The following is a 21,615-nucleotide window of genomic DNA, read 5'->3' as shown; positions in this document are numbered from 1 at the left end:
CATGGTAGCAACACAACGCAATAAGCTGCTTGCAAATGGGGCAGCCACCGTTGGTTTTTCTCTTGCAGCCTTTTGTGTGCTGAACAACGCGTTTCATCTTCTGGCAGGACGGCAGAGAGCAGTTTGCGTTTCGACACTGGCAGGCGTGGACGAGGGACTGGATGCAGCGTTGGATACTGAGACGACGAGAGTCTCCAGGGCTCTGAGTGGTAGCGGCAGCCTGGTTGCTGCTCTCATCATCCAAACCAAGGCCTAACTTCTCCATCTTGTGCTCGTGTTTCTTAGTGTTGTAGCATGTGATACAGAGGTCATAATCCTGTGAGGGATGGCATGAAAGCCAGTAAAAATGTTTAGAAGGGATGCACAGCAGGTTTTACAGTTAAAATAAATTCAGCAACCTACAAATATTTTATTACCATGAAAAACAGACCCACCAATATAACCCTTCACCAACTCACCTCACAGACGGTACAGTGGAAACGTGTCTCCACGTGGTGCTTACACTCGTTGCAAGTGTAGACAAAGCGGTCCTGGCTTTGGTTATGCAACTCCACCAACATGCACATAGAGCTCCACTTGGATCTCCTCAGAGAGCTGAACTCCAGGTGTTTGTCCCGGGCTATTGTCAGGAAAGCATCACGGCCATCCATGAGGTCACATGCCATCAGGGGATCCGGGTCTACAATAGGGGGCAAAGCATTTGCCATGGGTGCTGCGATCAGCCGAATCACAAAGAACACCTAGGGCGGAAGAAATAGGGGCAGACAGATGAAGCACAGGTGAAATGCAGTCTTTCAAATCGAATCAACTTTGAGCCAGCACTGGTGCCAGAATTTTAGTCAATAATTGAGCTATCTTCCAGTCTACTCATTCCTTCAGTAAGTTGCTTGAGAGTGATAAGTGATATGAGCAAAGTATAATTTATTTTTTCCTCATACCTCTTTGTGTTTTTCCATAGTGGCATAGAGTTTCTGTGAAAGGTCATTGGAGACATTGGGCATCCCTGGCTTCTTCTTATTTGCTCGGCTCAGGCTGCTCTTGTTCTTACTCGTCTTCTTGTTGTTCTTCTTCTTTGCATTTTTACTGTCACCCTTTGTGTCCTGCGCAAAAAAGAAAGGGGGGATCTCAGTGTTCAACTGATTAACAAGTGCATGGTTTTACATACTGACGAGAAACTTCTCTTATCATCGCATTCTTACATCAATACTCTCATTGGAAGTGCTGTTCTCCTCCCTTTTCCTCTCCTCCTCCTCCTGCTCCAGCTCTTTGATGCTCTCCTCCAGCACATTGGGCCAGAAATCTCCCTCAAAGTAAGGCAACTCCTTGGCACTGGTTAAACGATCCTCTGTCGCCTGCTTGAAGATATCCTTTCGGGGTAAATTGAAAAGTTAGCGTTTTGCATGGATAGTATCTAAATCAGTCATTACTATCAGCTTTATTATTATATGTACACACTGAGGTTACTCTAAATTGCTGTGCTACACACACTGTGGGAAGGGATAGCCTTTGGTTAAACAAGTATGTAAGAAAAGGTCTCAAATCCTGAATCTCAAAAATCACCACATTTCCAACACATGTAAGAATAAAGTTGCCTCTCTACCTTGTAATCGTGCACTATCCGCTCTGCCACGGCTTTGTCTAACATCTTCTTGTACCATTCCTGAAGGCGTTTGGGCTTTGGGATCTTCTGATCTGCAGGGTGACAGTGGAAGATGTAGTCGTCCCCTTCACTAGGTGGGCAAGCCCAGATGTGGCCAGTGGTGTAGCTGAGGAGAACACACAAGAAATTACAGATTAGCATAAGTAAACGTTGTGATTAGACAAGTTATAATAAAAGTTGCATAACATGACCAAAATAAAGGTTTTCTTTGAGCAGCAACACTCACCCTAACTTCTTGACATACTCCAAGTAGCCGATGAGGACTTCATGATAGACTGCTGTTCTTAGGCCACGAGGCCGGAAGAAGTGTACACTGTCCAGGTAGGAGATGTATACTCGCCTGAGTGGATGACAGGAAATGAATATATCATAATTTATTTTTTTTTTAAATCAATCAATTGTCAAGAGAAAAAAAGGAAGCACTTGGTTAAATAATGTTCCAATATGGTGACGTCCTTACCTCTGATTGGGCTGAGGGCAGTCGGATCCATACTCTTGAACATGCATCCCAAAGAAGCAGACTTCTGCTCCGTCAATGTCCTCAAATGCAAAAAGGGCTTTTGTCCTGTATGGGAAAGACTCTGACATCTCTCCACTATCCACAAATCTGTAGACGAAAACAAAAGTCTAAACTTACTGACTGTAAAATCAAGAACGGAAAATATATCTGCATTAATGAAATATAAGCTAATTACTTTATACTTTTTACACCAACAAAATCTTACATTAAAGAACCCTACTATTTAACATGTATCAGTGTTCTCGCTTACAGAATGTTTCAAGCAGTAAAAATGTTACTTGAATCTGAATACACATTTCTTTCACATTTACATAAAAAAATTCAAACGCAGTTTTATAAAACAGGATTCATGTTTCATCACACTGAATGTGATAAAACAGGTTTGACCTTGCTGCAAGGTTTCATTCGACTGTAATTTACATAATCTAAACAAATCACACAAACTAAACAGGCATCGCCGAGTCTGGAGGTGAAGAGAAAGATTTGTACATGTTGAAGTCCGACAGTGTGTCTTGTTTCTAGTACCTGGACTTCATGCCTGGTTTAACCTCCACCACTTTGTCAGAGACATGGACAACACGAATGGTTACTTCTCCAGCCTCCGGATGACTCTGACGCTTCAGGAAGTCATTCACCCTTACCTCCAGGTAATTGCCCAACTTCGTCTGGGGCAACCCTGTGGGGGGGGGTTTAGTTTAGTTAACATGACAACTGCCAAAAACAACAGGGCGGTAAAATAACTATAAGCTATGAGAAACCTGAATTCTGTTTAATCCAAATATGTACACGTGTATTTGACATACTGGGCCAAGCCATGAGAAACAGAAAGTGACCAAGTTATAGAGGAACACTAAACTGAACTATTTTATTTGGTACTGATATAATGGGATTCTTTGGTTAAGCAGCAACACATATGGCACTGCAGTTTCAGCCTAGAGGCTTGAGTTTGTAAATGGTGACAACATGAGATTAATGTGTGACGGTAGTCTCATATTAATAGGTCAAAAAGTTGAACACACGTTCAGTACACCAGGTTTCTGTATGAAAGTATGGACAGTGAAAAGTATGAGTATAACAAAACCATTTGGATAAAATGGGACAGAAGCTCTTACTTTTGGCAGAATACTTGTTCTCTTTCCTTGTCTTATTTGCCTTCTTTAAGCAGCTGTCACACACAAAACTATGGAAAAAAGGAGGTTGTGTCAGTTGAGTTACATAAAAAAAGAAAAGAAAAAAAACAAAAAACAACTATTTAGCAAATGACAGGAGGTTGTTTGCCTTAACCTTGAGAACTTCTGGAAATTGCTACTCACCCCGATGGCCAAATCGTGTCATTGTGCAAGACGCAAATTTGATGCATCCTGCGGCCGCAGTCCAAACATTCAACAAGCCTGAAAAGAGGGACCGAGATGAAGATACAAATTTAAGTTTAGTTTAATCTTTTTTTTTTTCCCCAATGCAAAGATTTGACATTTGGCGAAGATTTAACTTACAGTTCGGGGTCCAGTGTGTCATTCTTCTTCTTCTCAAACTGCTCCTTGTTAATAGATCTGAAATGAGTTAAGAGGGAGCATGACAACATGTAGAACAAGAGGAAAATTGTACAGATGAAGCAATAAAAACAACCGTTGAGTGCAGGCTACAACATCTGCCCCTGCTGTGAACATTTAACTGTCAAGTAAAATTTTAGGTGCAGACAGAAAATGTAACAAAGCACATAGCTAAAAGTATCAGGAATGTGGCTGGAAGAGGACTAATAGCTAGTTAAATATTATATAATTAAATACTGTGTTATTATGTCAGGATGATAAGTTTCAAATAGATACAAGAATCTTTAACTGGAGCTATCTTGCTCAATAAACGGAATAATACTCACGTTTGTGGCTGGGTGGGGTCGTCACCCAGGGAAACCGTCTCTCCCTGGATCTCGTTGAAACACTTCTCGCAGAAGTGGTACCTGTTAGCAATAAGCCCAAATTTTGGTGAACTACACCGTTCCCCACCGCACAGTCAATCACAGACAGCGCACGGGAGGGCAGTCACCAATTGGTACAGGACAATGGCAAGGCAGGTTGCCACAAGCGGAGCAAACAGGAAGTAGGAGCGCAGGACAGCAGGATGTCGTCATCGCAAAAGGCCAGTCATGATTTTGAGAGGTGAGGGTGAGGGGATGGGTTTGGAGGTGCATGGTTGGTCAAGGCAAAAGCAAGCCAATGTTGATATCACAGCCATTGGAAGGGAGGACAGACGAGTCATTCGGAAACAAGACAACACACAGCAGAGAGCCGAGGCAAAGCATAGATTAGCAATTTGGACATGAGGATGAGCAACAACCACCATCACAGACAGCAGAGCAGGAGCAGAATCAATGGCAGCTAAATGTGAGGAGGGAGCTGGAGCAAGAAGTTGTAGCACAGGACATAATGCAGACACTGAACAAATACGATCAAGTGAGCACAGACAACTGCTCAGTTCATTCATTCACACAGTTCATTTTAAAGTCGGTCCTTTCACATTCCAGTAAGGATTTCATGGGTGTGCAAAAACTGAAGATGAGGAATCCAAAAAGATGCATTGTGGACAAATCTACAGAGAACGGACCACCATGTTGCAAGAGCAGTAACAAAACTTGCTGATTCTTCCTAAAAGAAAACGCCCATTACAATGGAGTGTTCAAAAGATCACCAGTGTTTCCCACATATAGACTTTACTTGGGCAGGACGCCCAGGTATATTAACGGCTGCCAGAGTATATTTGGCGACCCATTTTAGCATTTTGCAAAGAAACACAGAGACAGATGCTATTTATTATGTTACAAGACGCGGACCCTGGATGTTTTACAAGACCCGGTAAAGCAAAACACACCACTGCAGGTGTCATTCGGTACCACGTTGGTTTTGATCACTGGTTCACTAAGAAAAACTTAAAGAATGTCAGAAGAGAGGACCGACTTAAAATGCCAGTACATTAGGCAACACATGAAGGTATAAAAACAGGGAATATGAAGTGAAGGGAAGCATTTAGGAAAACAAAATTAATCACATGAAGACTTTGATAAAAATAAAAAAAAAACACTTCTATGTTACCTACACAACTTTCTCTTACAATGCACAATTCAGCATTTACTTTTTTATAGTAAGTCTTTTCCAACTAATCTCTACCTTCCCTTTTACTGACACATCCATCAATCTAGTCATCCCTTCACTACATTGGCATTTTCCATCGTCTATACCTGTTCTGGTAGCTGAAGTAAGCAGCGTCTCGGGGAATAGTGCACAGCTGCTTTCCGTAGCAGCACAGTGTCTGGGGAGAGAACTCCAGCTGATGGACAGAAACAGAAAATGGGAGTTTACATTAAAGTACAGTGAAACATAAACATAGTTTCACCAACAAGACTTGTAGTTTATAGACTTTATTTATGGAGTGGAATTGTATTGTTAAAATATGATTGTATTATGGCATCATTCAGCAAATTCCTATTGTACGAATTAAGGACTACAAGCAAAAATGTAGTACTTGTATGGACAAAAATATTGACTGGGACATGATCATTGCAAAACATGTGCAAACATGTTTTTTTTTTAAATTTGATCCCACCTGTAAAAACTCCCCCAGTGGAGCGGAGCCGATTTCCGTTTGGTTACATTTTGTACAAAAGTAATTACAGCTAACGTCAAGCAGTACTTTGCTCCTTCAGCCAGCCTCTCATAATAAGGGCCAATTGGTTTTGTTATTTGTCTGCAAAACCAAAAATAGCAGGGTCTAATGAGAGCTGAAATGTGATATGGTGGTGGTATGCTCAAGGCCAAATTTAGCTATGAACCACTTGCACAGCTTCCATTTTCAAATGCGAATGGTGCACGTTAATTTCTGTGTCCGGAACATCCTGAAAATATTCATACACACCACTTTATCAAGACACATTCTCAAAGTATGTATCTTTGTCTCACCTTCCTTCCGCAACAGTAGCCAAGGCTCTGCATGACAGGATCAATCTCCTGCTCAAAAACCTCAGCCAGCTTGGAGCAGTACTTGTAGACTCTGGATGTTTTGCGGTTGTACAGCCAGGCGTTGTTGAACATCAGCCAGATGTCATCCACATACTGCCAGGGATCCTGGTACTGACCTACAAGAAAACACAATGACAAAACTTTACAAAAGAGTAAATAACTTATTTTAAAATACAGAACAGGTTCATTAAGTTTCCTGAGAATGACCAAACGTCGTAATATTTAGCAGCAAGTAGTACTAACCTGTGTCCAGCTTTCGCTTGATAGTAGACAAGTCCATAGGGTTCTTCACAATGTCAAAGTAGTCCTGCAGGAATACAATGAGCATGTTTCAAGTTGAGCAGTTAAAACCTTTGTCTTTGTTTTCATGAGTTAATTATAGAAAAATAAAGACAAATATATTGAATAATGGAAAGAAACAACCAAAACACAAAGTACATTACAATGTTATCTAACCCTAAATAGAGAATTCACACTGGCAAATTACCTGAGCACAATAAAATGTCCTAAACTAAGAAAAATGTTGACATACAGAGAGTGAACACAGCCTGGCCATAGAAAAGGGTCGCCACAGACAGAGCTGAGAGACTCTGCTCCCCTTGTGGGACAGGTAGACAGAGCTGCAATTTCTAACCATGCCTTAAATATAAAACACTAAGACAACAACACTTTGCAAACGTTTACAATTTTAACCCCATTTCCGTTAGCGGAGCACTAAAGCGGAAGTTAGCCTGCTTGGCCGGCAAAAGTCAACACAGTGGGCGCTGTAGTGCTACTATTGACTAGTGTTTGTGGGTGTAATTGCAGAATGACGGACACACCTACGCACAAGTATAAATGCATGGCTACGTGTGTAGCCTATGGCGTAGTTAGCATGTAGACCCTACGCAGGAGTATAAATGGGCCTTTAGTGTTTTATTTATTATACTTTTAATATTTATTTTTTACTGAATTTTTTATATATATATTTTTTATTAACACACAAACAACTTTTACTGTTTTATTTACTTATTTAGTGAAATGTATGAAATTAATTGTTCTTATGTAATTTATCTGTAGCTTTGGCAATACTGTTATACATTCATGCCAATAAAGCTGATTTGAATTTATACACACAAGTAACCAGTGAATTCCACACAGAGTGGCTGCATCGTGTTACAGTGTATATTCTAGACAATGCTTATAATTCCAATTAATTAATCAATTTTAAACACGATAATGTGAATAAACAACTCACCATTACTACAGCTGTATGAACCCAAAGTAAACATTTTGCTGTAATTAAATAGCAATAAACGGATTAAACTGATGCCGAAATAACTACAACATGACGCAGATTTGTTAAACATATGTATTCATGCTTTGTCAGGTCTGTCAGCGAGACAGCAGGACAACAACTTCTAAAATGTTTGTTTTCTGAATGGAGTTTGGATCGATCAGGGCTATGCTAACTTGGTCACAGTAAAGTACAATGATAGCTGGAATAAAGTTACAGACACGTTTTCTGAACTCACCAGGTAGTTCAACCTCCTCGCTTTCTTTTCTCCCAGCAATGTCCAGTTTTTATATAAATATGAAGTCATAGTCCGACAAAGCTAACGACGCTAACAACAACACTGGAACCGGATGTGCACGAAACCTAGCTGCTGAGAAGCTCCAGTGAAGATAAATCAATGCTGAAATCCCAAAAACTAAAGTAAAAAGCTAATTTAATAAAAGCAGTTTAACGGCACTTAGCTCCTACCGCGAGAAAACGGCGTAGTTGAATTAGAATCCGACCAACTACGGGGATTTATTTGTCCTATGGTTGTAGCGCTGCTCCCTGCTCCTCTCCCCCAAGTTTAGCAGCTGTCAGCCGGCCAGCAGATTTTCAGTTCCACGCTCTGCCTGGCCCTCTCCACACATCGCTCTGAAGCCATCGGTGACGTACGGACAATCTCAACACTGATAGGCTATCGTGACTCAGCGTCATGCGACTTTCTCGCTTGAGTTGAAAATACTCAACTCACGAGAATTCCTTCACGTCGCCGACCCCGGCTCCTTCGCGTCGCATCACGCCACCCGACAGGAAATATCGGCTCTAGGCGTCTTTGCATTGACTTTGTATATAAACTCACCGCCCCGAACGCTCGCTTCGCTTTTGGTCTGAAAGCACCATGAGAGGGCAGTGAAGTTTATACAAGGCACAGGAACAAATACATCTTATCCTCAGCATGGAGACTTACAGGTATGCACAGCAGTTGTGGATCTACAGGCATTCTGAAGGGCAGAGACTCTGGATCTTGTCTGTAGAGAGATTCAAGTGTGGGCATCAGGGCCTGACGAAGCTCCTCTGGCTTGAAGACTGGGAAGAAATAGAGATCAGAGAGGAGAATGCGATGAAAGAGTAATCAAAAAACTTCGTTTTACACTGCTTCAATAACCCATTTGGATTCCATGACTGACACGTGGAAAAAACGGGATTAATTATATATTAATTATAGGAGCAATTTCAGAAGTGAATATCCTTACTCTTCTTTTTCACTGGGGCCTGTGGTGCCTCAGACGTTTCCTCTTCCTCTTTCACCTCCTTCTTTATCTCCGGTTTCCGGTCTTCCGTCTTCAAACTCGCCATTGGTTTTGTTGTCGATGTATCCATGGGAACCCCTTTACCTCCCTCTCCAGAACACTCTTCCTTTTTCAGCTCTGACTTCACGGGCTTTTCCTCTGTTTTGAGGTTGCTGAGCTTCCCTCCTTTAGAGCAGCTGCCGGTGTCGCTCTCCTCCTCCTCATCCTGCTGCTTGATCTCCATCTTGGGGTCGAGGTTGCCGGCTGAAGCGTCCGATTGTGGCTGCTGGGACGATGTGTCCAGGCTGCTGACAGAGGCTGGAGTCAGGACCTGACTGTCTGCCGGATATGAACCCTTTTGGGACAGCTACAGAGAGACACAGAAACAAACTCAGGTGTGTGGAAATGGTGAATGTGTGACACATAAAAGTGATAAAACAGGATAAACTGAATAGCACAACAGGTGATGCATGGGACAAATCCTTAACACCTACGATGCAAAGTTTGCAAAAATGTTTGTGATCTACAGGAAGCAGGAGATTAAAACAAACCTTAAGGACATGAGTTACAGCTACAGGATCAATAGAATCTGTGGAATAAGTTGAGCCGCTCTAAATGTTAAAGTGTCTATATCAAAGGCCAAATCACACTTACCGGAGTGCGTGGCAGCTGAGCACCGTGCGGCGTTGAACTGGAGCCCAGTCCAGGGTGAGATGGAGTGGTTGAACCAGATGGCCCCATGTGCTGCTGCTGGAGGGACTTGTTGGAGCCTGGGCCCTGGCCAAGCTGGTTCTGCTGGGAGGCTGAAGGTGGAGGCAGCTGTTGTGCGTTAGGGGTGTGTGGCTGTGGAGTCTGGGACCCAGCTAGTCTGGGGGGTGTTTGGTGAGGAGTAGGAGATCGGCTGTGAGCAGGAGAGGGCGAGCTGCCACGCATGGCAGCCAAATGGGGGATGGAGTTGGGTTGCTGGTTTGTGTTAGATGGAGTCATTGAGGAAGTAGGGGCTCCAACAGCTGAGTTGGGACCTCCGCCACCTACGCTCTGAGGACCCATGGGTCCCACCGCGGAGACGCTGCCGGGACCGCTGGCTGAACCTGGCTGTGCTAGAGGACTAGCAACCGGAAGAGAGGGGGGCGTGCCCATCTGCGTCTTAGGTGAGCAGAGGATGAAGGTAAAGAATGAGATGAGAGACCAGAAGAGCGTCAATAAGTAAAAGTAAATAAAGTATAATTCAAGAGCATTAAACATGTGTGACATGAGATCACTCTTAGGATCGCCTGTAAATTCAAAATTTGCACTTCAGAAAATTGCAACAACAATGTCAAAGGAAGTTGTTTATCAAGTCCACAGTAGTTTCATTTTAGGCATTTTTTTTAGCTTTTCTAACTAACACTGGAACAATTTTAAAAACACTATATTTCTAAATGTAGTTTCTGAGTCAAAGCTCCTGTCCCAAGGTCCTGCTCTGGGTCTCTGGTATAGTACTCTCAGATGACACAGGTAAAGAAGTGTAACAAGCAACAGGTAAAAGAACTTCAGGCCAGCTTACCTGTGCTAATCCTGCCTGTGGTCCAGGTTGGGCCATCCCAGCCGGAGCTGTTGCAACTCCTGGTCCTGACCCAGGAAACTGTCCCTGGGACAGATACTGGTTCTGAAGCTGGTTGACATTGGGCTGTCCCACTCTGGGTCCGACCATTCCCATCTACAGGTATAAAACGGCAGGGTTTTTAAATGCTTTTACAACTTTTTCATCTAAGCCATTTGACTGGTTCAAGTTATTTTGTAACAATTATTTTCCTAATTTAAATTATGTTGATGATATGAATACTTAAGTCCTGAAAGAAATTGAAATACACTCTCGTCACATAAACCGATACCAAAATTCTGAAAACACGTCAATACTCCTTTTGCCAGGTACCGAAGATCCAACACGTGAAAGATGGCAATAAGTGCAGCTGCAGCGACAGCTCCGCCTCGACGAATAGAAAAGAGATGTGTATAGAAAACGGGTGAAGTTAGTCAAAGCTTCAATCCCAGTTCTCCCAGTTTTGGGATATGGAGGAGAGCTAATTTAGGCAGACGTTTCACAGTTTTGATCACCTCAAAATCATCAAAGATGACGATGCAGTTTGCAGCGCTAAGAACTGAATGTCTGTTTAACACGCCTACTGTAGGCGGAGTTGGGACCGTCTGAAAAGTGCAATACGATCCATTTCAATCATCAATAACCGTTTAGTTTTTCCAGTATAAAAGTGTCAAACCAATGCCAGTACAGATAGTTACCACCCTGCAAGGCTGTAATTTCAACAGCCTGCTCATTTATGAATATATTGACATCAAACCACCTTTCATCTCTCCTGGACATCGTTCTGACAAGGATTTAATTCTTCACTAGAGTAATATGCAGTAAGATAATCACAGACAAATGTATTTCTGCATCAGTGTGGGGCAACGATTTAAAGACCCTAATGTTAGTTTAACTCATTTTCTTGCTTATAAGTGGCTGTTAAATAAACAGAAACTGTAAAACTGTCGAATGTTAGATGACACGTGGTGTAAGGTTACGTTACCATGACAGCAGGGGTGTAGAAATTACTATGGCAATGAAAAAACACTTGGAAAATCAATTTTAAATGACTACTACTAAAAGAAACACACTCATGCTGATAATCCTGACGTACCAGGCTTGTGTTGAGACAAAAAGCAAACAGGATTTGCAGTGCTGCCGTTGCCGTCTTGACAAAGTGGGCCGCGATGCTTACACACAAAGAAAACCAAACCACGAGAAACATAGTGTGCTCGGTACTGACCTGGTTGCCTGATGCTCCCATGGGGAGAGGAGGTGTGGACCTCTGGCCCATAGGCTGCATCCCCATCTGATTGAACTGGTTCATACCTGACAAATCACAAAGATATATCTTGTATTTTGTTCTTAAATAGTTCCCATACATGCTCAGTGGTGCAAAAAATCTCACACCTTAATACTACTAACCATTCCTGTGAAAACAGGTTTCAGTCTCTTTGACTTAACTTGTGGGCTGACAAATACATTGTGTCAAATTTTGGTCCTAACAAACTGATAAATTAAAATAATGCGTCCAGGTTCCCAGTGGTTCTTTACCTGGGCCCTGCATCCTGTTGACCATCTGATTTGGTCCAGCTGGTCGCACCATTGGTGGGTCAGGGAGGGGACCGTCTGCAAAAACAGAGACATGAGATTAAGAAAATCAAGCTGTCATCTGTGCACAGTAGAGAAGGTAAGGCGAAAATGCAATAACAAAGCATGTGTGGAGAGGTTTGAACAAACTCTGGAATGTTTCAACCTTTTTAATTTTTTGTCAAGAAATATCATTGGCATTTGGACTCGTGGCAACAAATGACTGAACAGAGACACCTGGAAATGCAGTTTAAACCTCTTTCAAAAGATCTGGTCTGATCAGGAGATTAATAATGTGTGTATAATCTGACCCGCAATAATGTGTAATAATCTGACCCGTTGTTTTTTCAACAGAAAAAACAACAACAATGGGAACAAACAATGAATACGGTAGAATGTATGACAAAAGTGACAAGAATCGGATTCACATCAACTCCCCTTCAGTCAGAGCTATTAAATTTTGCAACCGGGTAGGACAACCAATAAAAAAGCTACAGGCAAGTCTATTCTGTCACTTTTAAAACCTGATTACATTCTTGGTCCAATAAAAAACATAACTTACATCTTGAAAATGTATTTAATTGAGCCCATAGTAAAATCTGCCAAATACAGCAAAAAGAGGACATCAAGAAAACACAATATGAATAATCTGTGTCACAAATCTGAAGTTGTGTGGCTTGTTTTAAATCTCAATTTGTCAAGTAACACATACAAAACAATGTCACAATGCCCTCCCGATGGAAATTTGGAAGACATCTCCCTATCACAATGTCACATCCAGCCGGATTGATCATTCACAGGAATGTGTGCCGCCACGAGTAACATTACCTCATCCTAGTCTACATATGCTGTATGTCCACTCACTTGGAGGCAGTCCAGTCGGGGGCTGACCCATGCCAGCAGGCCCGAGGCCTAGACCCTGCTTCTGGAGCCGGGTCCTCCTTTTCTCCTCCAGCTCCTTCTGGATTTTATAGATCTTCTCTGCTAGCAGGTGATAGTATTCAGCCTGTCAAAAAGAGGTTAACAAAATAAGGAAAACATGGCAAGAGGGTAAACTTCTCGAAAAATGGAAGAGTTGTAGAAAAGTTTTTTGCTGAACTCTAATAACTATGAAAAGCTAGCAACAGTATAATTTACAGGAAGGGGATTTACCAGCTTCAAGTAATTCTTCAGTTGGGCTCATACACACTAGGTTTTTACAGACGCCCCACAATGGCAGATGTGTGATTGTTTTTTTGACTGGCTACAGACAAAATGACAGGCAAACTTCCCAGCAGTTTCCTCTTCTTTTCTGAGTAACTCAGTGAGCTAAAGAAGAGAGCAACTTACTCTACTGTTGGCTGACTCATACATGTCTCCCTCAACTTTTCTGGCATAGGCCACAAGGTTCTCCATCCGACGGTCCTTGAGGGCTGCAGGGTCTGGAGTCGGAAAGATGGCCTGAACACTGAGGATGGGAGAACAAACAGAGAAGGAAAGCAAAAGGAGGAGCAAATGGGGAAGGAGGTGAAAAATGATGATGTTAACTCCTGTCATTTTTTCACATTTGTGTTGATCTGGCACCTGAACACTCAGTTTGTGTGGGTACCGGTGTTGTATCTTGGCTAGCTGCACACTACACGGTGATTAAATGTATATTGCAAAAAAAATGTGGGTTTCTTCTTCAACACTTACAGTTTGTGTACCAAATGGTTTCGTAGGTCCTGCGTGATGTCCTCATGCCAGCTTTTCCTCATGCCTGATGCAGAGGGAGGACCTGCTGTGGGCATGGAGCCGACCCCACTGGTATCATTCATCAGACTGGAAGATACAGAAAGGAATCATTTTAACCATTAACTTATTTTTATTTTTTATTTCTGAAAGTCTGAAGCTTATATGGGGTGGGCTATGGGATGGTGATGGTGCAGTGGATAAGACAGATGCCTTTGGTGTGAGAGACCGGGGTTCAACTTCCCACTGTGATCATCCACCATTGTATCCCTGAGCAAGACACTTAACCCCTAGCTGGCTCCAGAGGCGTGCAACCACTGACATATATGGCAATTGTAAGTCGCTTTGGATAAAAGCGTCAGCTAAATGAATAAATATAAAATAAATATATATAGCCAGATAGGTGTTTCCAATCAAGGTGTCCTTGTTAAGGTGTCCGTGTTCCTTCTTACCCTTGGCTGTTCACATTGAGGTGCATCATGGTATCCTGCAACAGGCTGGCTTGTTGGCTCTGAGAGGAAGCTCCCACACCTCCATTTACTCCCAAAGGATTTGCACCTACACACAGAAAAGTTAGCATTCCTTCCTGCTAATAATAATGCAGTTACATACCTTACTCTTGAACGTGTATTTCCTAATGTCTTCGTGACTACATGGCCTCAAAAGAAAATTCTTTAGGTGGTGATCAGAATATCTACATCATTGCTCCTCTTTTCTTTTACCTGGAGCCCTTTTAAAGGCACTTTTGGTCCTGGCAATAAACAACTACTGAAAGGCCACATGAAGCATCTAACTTTCCCCGTGATTATCTTACTAGCTGAACTTTTTTAAATCCTTGACTGGGCTCTGGAAAGATGCTAAGCTCTCGGTGCTGTCAGGAACAGGGAAAAGTATTTCTTTCTAGTGAAAATACTTGAAGCAAGTGAACATGCAACCTAACTCACCCATTGGGTTCAGCGTCCTCATGCCAGCCTGGCCTTGCAGACCTTGGTTGGGCATATTGGGCTGGGCAGTCTGAGCCTGGATCTGGTTCCCCTGGTAGGTGAGGCCCAGGGCTGCGTAGGCTCTTTCTATGGAGCTGGGGTCAATCTGGCTCGGTGGGTTGAGGTTGGGAGTACTTGGCTGGCCACCAGGTACTGCCCCAAGAGAGCTGCCCAGACCTGCACCGGACACACCAAGTAGAGCTGTAAGGACATAAGAAGAAGAGAGGAAAGGGTTAATAACACATCTAATCTGTTCACCAGAATATATAAAAAAATTAAAAAAAACATATAGATTTGGCTCACTAATACTGCCATGGCTGTGGGATTCAATACAGCAAAAAGTAAGGGTGATAATAACATCACAATATTAAATAGCAATGTCTTTCTATATCAATATATATTTGTAAAATCACATAATATACGTACAATATAACAATACAATATGATGATATCATTAATATGTACAGTGTATTGTGAACAGTAGTGTTGTTTGGTCAGATACAGACACTCACACTGCGGGTTCCTCTTGTCTCCAGCATTCTTCAGTGGCAGGCAGACAGGACAGTCATGTCGCGTGCAGTTCTTCCAATGGGAGATGATCTGCCTCGATGATGCACAGTGAGCAACTGAGAATGAGAAAGAGCAGGTAGACAGGAAGAGTTGGTAAACACCGTGGTATATGAGGGAGGGGAAAGAGGCAGAAGAACAATAATGAAACTAAGTGTTGTGAAGTGACCAGTGGAAAAATAAATAAATAAATCAAGAAGACAGAAAACTGTTATGAAGTTAACCTAGTGCTGGTGTTATTTTATAGTTTTATTACACAAAACAAACAAACAATACTCTATATAAAGTTAATAACAGATTTTTTCCTGAATAAACTACGCTGGGCGCGTCCTTTTTAATAAAGGAATATGTTAACTGATTCAATACGGCTTCTTTGTGTTTGAATAATATTTTTGAGGTGACACTGGAGTTCCACAAATATGATGTCCAAGCAATATAAAAGTGGGTCAACAAAGACAATATTTGTTAAATGGACAGATGCTGGGTGATTGTGATCTCACTAGGGTTGTCAATTATAATATAAAAGGTAAAATAACTCTGTGTTATCCTTGATAACACTTGAATATCTCTGTAACAACACAGGATCGTGCAGCCTCCCTTCTACTCACCCTGACAGGACTTGCCAGCCTGGCAGTGCGTCATGTGGTTGAGGACGTTCTTCATGGTGCGGCAGTGGGGCAGGTTGCACTGTCGGACTTCACCGTTGGCCTGCTCCCGCCGCTGGCACTTGTGTGCATGAAGCAGGAGTACAAGTTGCTGCTGGATTAGCTTGCGCTTCTCAGGGTCAGCTGTGGGTGGTGCTCCGGCTGCCGCTGATGCTGCAGAAACCTGGGCACCGGGACCCACCAGACCTGCCTGCGCATTGGGCACCATCCCTGGGGCCCCACCCACAGGTGCAACAGAGGGACCACCCACACCCGTTTGAGACTGTTGGGAGCCCTGGTAAGAGAAGTGAGAGGGAATAAGAGGACGTGACATGGATGAGAAGAGTAGCAAATACATAGGAAATAGGGAGAGTTAAGATTGAAGATATCAGGGAATACAGAGCCGTGAACAGTGGGAAGAAACGCAAACAGGCAGAGGTGAGGGATAAAGCAATCATTTTGATTTTGCTTCTTAAATCTGCCAGCTTGGTAAAATAATTATAGTACAACTCATTCTTGCATGTGACAGAAACATTTTTTCAGGTGGTTTGTATTTGTTCCTTACCATGGCACCCATTCCTTGCAGGGGTTTCTTGTCTACATTGAATTGGGCCATGGGACCTTTGTTCTGGAGCTGAGGGCCCAGCCCTGCGCCTCCCAGACCTTGATTCCCCTGCCCTGTATATGGGCCTCCAAAGGCCCCTGGGTTCCCCATCATCCCCATCTAGGAGGAAAAAAGGAAAACAAGGATAAACAGAAGTTAGTAAGCATGACGAGGAGTTATGAGGTGTAGAAGAGTGATGTAGGGTCCATCAGACGAAGTAAGACAACAATTACCGATGCAGCGGCAACCACATTTCAATGATGTCATTAATTGAACTGTTCATGTAACAGTATTTTGTGTTCTGGCAGTTTGCTACATACTATTCCAATGTCTCCCCAAGAGCTCTAATCCTAGCTTAAATGAGCAGGAGTTAAAGGGAAGTTTTCATTTCCCAAAATAACATTAGAGCACGTCTGTTTTTACCACGGGCACTTTTTATTGCTCAACAGCAATTAAGCCAACCACCACTGAAGGGAGACTTCAGTTATCCAGGTTACAGCATCATGTAACGTGTAATTAATCAATTAGAAAATCATCTAAAACATATGAAAACCAAAATGTAACATAAACAGCAGTAACAGTAGCCAGCAGTGTGTGTGACAGCAATCTGACATCAATAGTTTCCCTTTTCTCTCTGCACACTGAAGTAGTTGTTTGAAACCACTGATCTATTCCTCATTAGTACCCCTGTCTCTTCACTCTCCTTACACTGTCAATTGTCTTCATGAGCTGCAATGCATTTTTCTTTTACTGCTTCCTATATCTAACCCGGAATCCCTCTCACTGCTTTTGATCTCTATGGCTCCAGTGTCTCCACCACATTAATTCAGCAGCAGCCTGCCACTGCAACAGTTTTACTGTCACTCCTGAGGGACTGTCAATCACACAAGCAGAGCAGTTTTCTGCCACTTCAACTCGAAGCAAAGCATGCTGTGCATGGTTGTTAAAATACATAGATACAGTCATGTACCCAAAGCACTACTTTGTGGTTGTAAAGGGGAAAAAAAGCATCTCTTGCATCTCTCTCTCTGAGTGGAGAACCAAACTAGAGTCTGCAATAAATTAGCTTCAGTTAAAGGAAAAACAACAGCAAAATCTAATCTGTGAGTATTTTTTACACATAAACTTGTGGATTTGACCTACAATCAATCATCAATCACGTGCAAAAATCTGCTGTCATCAACTGTACTTACTAAATGATGCAAGTAATGATGCCTTTAATAATTATACACAAATTATTGCCAAAATTAGTTCATGATTCTGTTTAAGAAGTCACAGTTTTGGGTAGTGGAAAGATTTTTAAAATTAACTGGAAGATTATGTGAGTTCGGGGGAGCGTGTACTTGAAATACAGGATTTTATTTTCAACCTATATGGTATTTACAACAGTCATATTCCATACACTGCATCGAATTTTAGAAAAGAATTAAACAGTTCATATGTTAAACTATGTTACGAGGACATTTCTGAAAGAATTCCTACCTTGTTCATTGCTCCAGGTTGCTGGCCTCTCATCCCAGGCTGGCCCCCTGGTCCCTGCTGCTGTAGGGTCTCAGCTAACAGGTTGCTGTTGCCACCCATCCCCTGATTCCCAAAGCCCATCCTGGGGGAGCCATTCATCACCTGGCTCCCTATCATGCCTGGCTGCTGCGGTCCATTATTGCCTTTCTGCTGCGCTCCCATCATGGCCCTGTTCATGCCACCCATCATTCCAGCTGCAGGATTCTGTTGCTGCTGCATCATGTTGGCTTGCTGCTGAGGGGAGAGGTGCTGCTGCTGCCCCTGGCCCATCATCTGCGGAGGCCCCTGGCCAGGGGATGCCTTCATATTTGCCAAGTGTTGCCCCATGGCAGTGGGGCCTCCTGGGCTGCCCATGGCTCCTTGGTGACCTTGTTGGGTCGCAGTGGGTGCGCCTGACCGTAAAAGCTCAGACAGCTGTTTGTGCTTGGCCACCGCATCTTGGCCTCCGCCAACACCCCCAGGAACCCCTCCTGGTCCGAGCCCAAGACCCATTCCTCCTGCCCCTCCACTGCCTCCTCCAAGACCCAGCCCTGCAGGTCCTCCTCCAAGAGTGGTGTGCAACTGGCTGAGGTCCCCTCCATTGACCAGGCCTGGTTCATTAGAGCTGATGAGCTCATCTGGGAGATCATGCTCCAAGTCAAATAGTGAGCCAAAATCTAAAACAGGGAAGAAATGCAAAGTTTAGGAGGGGGGACACAATGATGTTGGGAGACAAAAAAGGGAAGGGGGTTAAGGGAGGACAAAAAGGGCCACAGCCATGTTAAGCTGGTATAATCCTTAATTTTTCAGCATGACTGAGTGAAAATGCAATTGCATGCTTGACATCAAAATCTGTTAACAGGTGTATTATCAATTTACTGCCATCAGAAAATAATAACATGCCATCAAGCACAACACAACTGAGCACTAACTACAGGTGAGATCCAGAAGAACTTCAGTGTGTGTGTGTGTGAAGCTGCCTGCACAAACATTAATGCAAACACACGTGCCCGAATGGCATTGCTCGCACAGGGATTCCCTGACCAGTAAAGTGATCCAACAGGTTTATATAGACATGGTGACGAATGGACCATTTCATAGAAGTAATGCCACAAAATGGAGCCAAGTCGGTAGAGATGCACACTCACTGCGTCAGTCCGTATCCAAGGAGTTCAGCAGCACACGGCTTAGGCAATCAAGATCTTCTATCTTTAAAGATGGACATCAAGACCAAAAAGCCCACACCCCCAAATTTCTCAAAGCACAGAATCGAATAAAGTCGTGACAGGTTGTTCTTCCATCAATCAATTTTTTTTTCAACACTGTAAGGTACCACATTACTCTCCCAATACAAGATCACAAAAGTGTGTTTTTTCTGTTACATACAACTACAAAGTGAATACTTAATTTTTCTGGTTACAGGTCAGATTAAGTAAGTGATGAAGACACCACTTTCAGCTCAGGTCACTTGCCCTTGTTTTGGTGGTTTTCTTTTACATTTTGATTAATTGTAATATGTTAAATGATTTATCTACAATGAAAATAATGTGCAATTGCAGCCCTAACTTTTAATTAACTAAATGAGCCATCTTTCATAAGCAGCAAACATTTACAAACTGATTTTTTAAAGTACAAGCACAGACACAAGTATGTAAGAACTTATACCAATTCCTCATCATATGCTTTTATTTCTCAAATTAACTATATCTCAGAAGACAATACACATGAGACATCACTGCACTGATAACATAAACGTGTGTCTGGATGATTTTACCGTCAAAGAACCTTTCCACAGATGTTGACAATCACTGACAGCCTGAGCTGCGCGGGCAGCATAAGATGCAGCTGTTCTTGGTAAACTGATTCAGTGAAGTGATGAAATCTGTGTGAATATTTCGTGATTAGAGCAGTATTTGCTTGCTAGCTTGACTCTGGTTAATATCGCAGTGGCTGGGCATGGCGCTGTCCATGCTCCACAGTTTCGTTCGCAGGCCACTATTCCAGCTGCTGTCACACGCCACAAAAAATACACCAACAATGGCAAATTGAACGATCAGTCGGACCCGTGGGCCTAAATTTAGCTCTCCAACAAGGCTATCCCCACTACCATCGGTAACCTGTGCTTTCACCGAGCTTATCAACGGTAACTTGTCAACGTTAGTTGGGAAAGGGCTAGGGTTAGTTATGATGGGGCGACACCACGATTTGTTTTAGACGTTAGGAGCCTTAAAAACTGAAATAACAGACTGGGGCTTGGTGTGGCGGACTGTCAATTTGGCACAACTGTAACACATCAAACTTTATAAGTTGGCCTGGCATTAGGCTTATTATCAGCCCGGCTAAAGTAGCCATTAGCCACGGGAGCGAGGACCCACATTCAGATAGCTAACCTAGCCTTAGCCGAGTGGCTAACCTCCGGCTAAAATGGATGTTAGCATGTGAGCTAGCTGGGGGAGCTCTTCTTCACGTCCGACACACACTCACTACTAGCAAGCTAACATTAGCAAGCTACGACAAAAACAGAGGAGTAATCCCGCGTCTTCTGCCTCTTTCAAGTAAACACAAGCCTCCGAAGATTAACAAACTTAACTAATAACACCGTAACAAATGATATCATGAAACAATACTTACCATTTCCATCGCTGGCAGAGGCGGAAAGTGCCGGAGAGGAGAGTTTAGGCCTCTTGGCTGAAGGCGGGCCAGAGTCCAGAACGTTCTCGGCCATATTTTTTCGAAATAAAAATATATAAAGTATCCACAATTGCAGACGTTTTCACGCCCTTAGAACCTCATTCCTTTTCGTTTCCAATATTGCGACTTTTCCCCCTCCTTTTGGGGGACTAAGAGGGGGAAAGTCCCGTGTACAAATTACTCCTCTTTCCCTGGGTTCGCCTCTCGATTTCAGCCTCGGCGTATAACAACCCCCCTCCCTCCCTCGTCGGATTTTTTGTTCTTTATAAATTTCTGCCAGCGGAGGAGGAGGGGGTCGGAGAAAGTAAAGAGGGAGACACACGCAGCGGCTTCCCTCTAAACTTACACAGCCTCTTCGGATGTAAATAAACTGTCCCCGGGCCTCTCTCCCATGGTTGCATCCGTCATTTCAACCTCCTTTCCAGCGGAGTGTGGATGGAGATAATGTCGGGCAGAAACGGCTCGTCTGCCTGCGAAGTGATGGTGGTTGTGGTAGTGGTGGTGCTGCTGGTGGCAGCGGGTAAGGATGAGGGGATGTAAATAAAAAAATAAAGCTGAAAAAATGTGCAGCTGTAATGGTGGAGAAAGTATTATGTTTATTCGCTGGGCTGTGCATGTATAAGAAAGAAAGAAAAGTTATTCATTGTGAAATTAATCTATGCAGTAAACTGAACTTGCATCTGTGTTTTGGTGAGTTTTAAGATTTCACGATTTAGTCATTTTATTGTGTACATGCATACATAAAAAAAATTAAATGCTGTTCCCCCCAGCCCACAGCAGTGCAACAAGAAAGAAAAATATACAGTAGCCTATATAATAAGTTTGTTGCAAAGAAGGATTGTTTTAAACAGTTATCAAGTAATCTAGTTGCTAATAAGTTTTGCAGCCAGGACCTTTAAAAAGAGTAAATTAAACATTAAACAACAATTAAACAAACAAGTGCAGCAGACCAAGGTGGGTTCACAAACACTGAAAGTTGTATGCACATCTGGAAAGACTTGGTGAAACTTGATTCCTCAGTAATT

General features: G+C 42.9%; 1 protein-coding gene across 4 annotated transcripts in view; it reads right to left on the bottom strand.

The window, feature by feature from the left end:
* ep300a (E1A binding protein p300 a) overlaps positions 1-21,040 on the bottom strand; it is a 26,297-nt gene extending 5,257 nt beyond the window's left edge. The window contains exons 1-31 of one of the 4 annotated variants that reach the window (XM_038736638.1): positions 20,531-21,040; positions 17,882-18,576; positions 16,361-16,519; positions 15,760-16,090; positions 15,097-15,210; positions 14,546-14,785; positions 14,054-14,159; positions 13,566-13,691; positions 13,221-13,338; positions 12,756-12,897; positions 11,856-11,930; positions 11,545-11,630; positions 10,284-10,436; positions 9,392-9,883; positions 8,702-9,104; positions 8,416-8,534; positions 6,434-6,497; positions 6,131-6,306; positions 5,413-5,501; positions 4,057-4,167; positions 3,674-3,730; positions 3,494-3,571; positions 3,293-3,360; positions 2,706-2,856; positions 2,121-2,267; positions 1,887-2,000; positions 1,601-1,766; positions 1,200-1,367; positions 939-1,100; positions 459-740; positions 1-316 (exon numbers count right to left, since the gene is read on the bottom strand). The exon at positions 1-316 is cut by the window's left edge and continues 5,257 nt beyond it. In XM_038736638.1, the coding sequence (XP_038592566.1) occupies positions 1-316; positions 459-740; positions 939-1,100; positions 1,200-1,367; positions 1,601-1,766; positions 1,887-2,000; positions 2,121-2,267; positions 2,706-2,856; positions 3,293-3,360; positions 3,494-3,571; positions 3,674-3,730; positions 4,057-4,167; positions 5,413-5,501; positions 6,131-6,306; positions 6,434-6,497; positions 8,416-8,534; positions 8,702-9,104; positions 9,392-9,883; positions 10,284-10,436; positions 11,545-11,630; positions 11,856-11,930; positions 12,756-12,897; positions 13,221-13,338; positions 13,566-13,691; positions 14,054-14,159; positions 14,546-14,785; positions 15,097-15,210; positions 15,760-16,090; positions 16,361-16,519; positions 17,882-18,576; positions 20,531-20,624 (5,602 nt within the window). In that variant the 5' untranslated portion in view covers positions 20,625-21,040. Of the gene's footprint in view, positions 317-458; positions 741-938; positions 1,101-1,199; positions 1,368-1,600; positions 1,767-1,886; positions 2,001-2,120; positions 2,268-2,705; positions 2,857-3,292; positions 3,361-3,493; positions 3,572-3,673; positions 3,731-4,056; positions 4,168-5,412; positions 5,502-6,130; positions 6,307-6,433; positions 6,498-8,415; positions 8,535-8,701; positions 9,105-9,391; positions 9,884-10,283; positions 10,437-11,544; positions 11,631-11,855; positions 11,931-12,755; positions 12,898-13,220; positions 13,339-13,565; positions 13,692-14,053; positions 14,160-14,545; positions 14,786-15,090; positions 15,211-15,759; positions 16,091-16,360; positions 16,520-17,881; positions 18,577-20,530 lie in introns of all 4 variants that reach the window. The other 3 variants (XM_038736640.1, XM_038736637.1, XM_038736639.1) reach the window with 3 other exon arrangements.
* Positions 21,041-21,615: the final 575 nt, after the last annotated feature.

Source organism: Micropterus salmoides, unplaced genomic scaffold (genome assembly GCF_014851395.1).
Source record: "Micropterus salmoides isolate LMB-PRFRI ecotype aquatic unplaced genomic scaffold, ASM1485139v1 Ms_hic_scaffold_21, whole genome shotgun sequence".
NCBI classification, from domain to species: Eukaryota; Metazoa; Chordata; class Actinopteri; order Centrarchiformes; family Centrarchidae; genus Micropterus; species Micropterus salmoides.
Note: the sequence above shows the minus strand (reverse complement) of the source record. Positions and strands in the feature narration are given on the sequence as shown.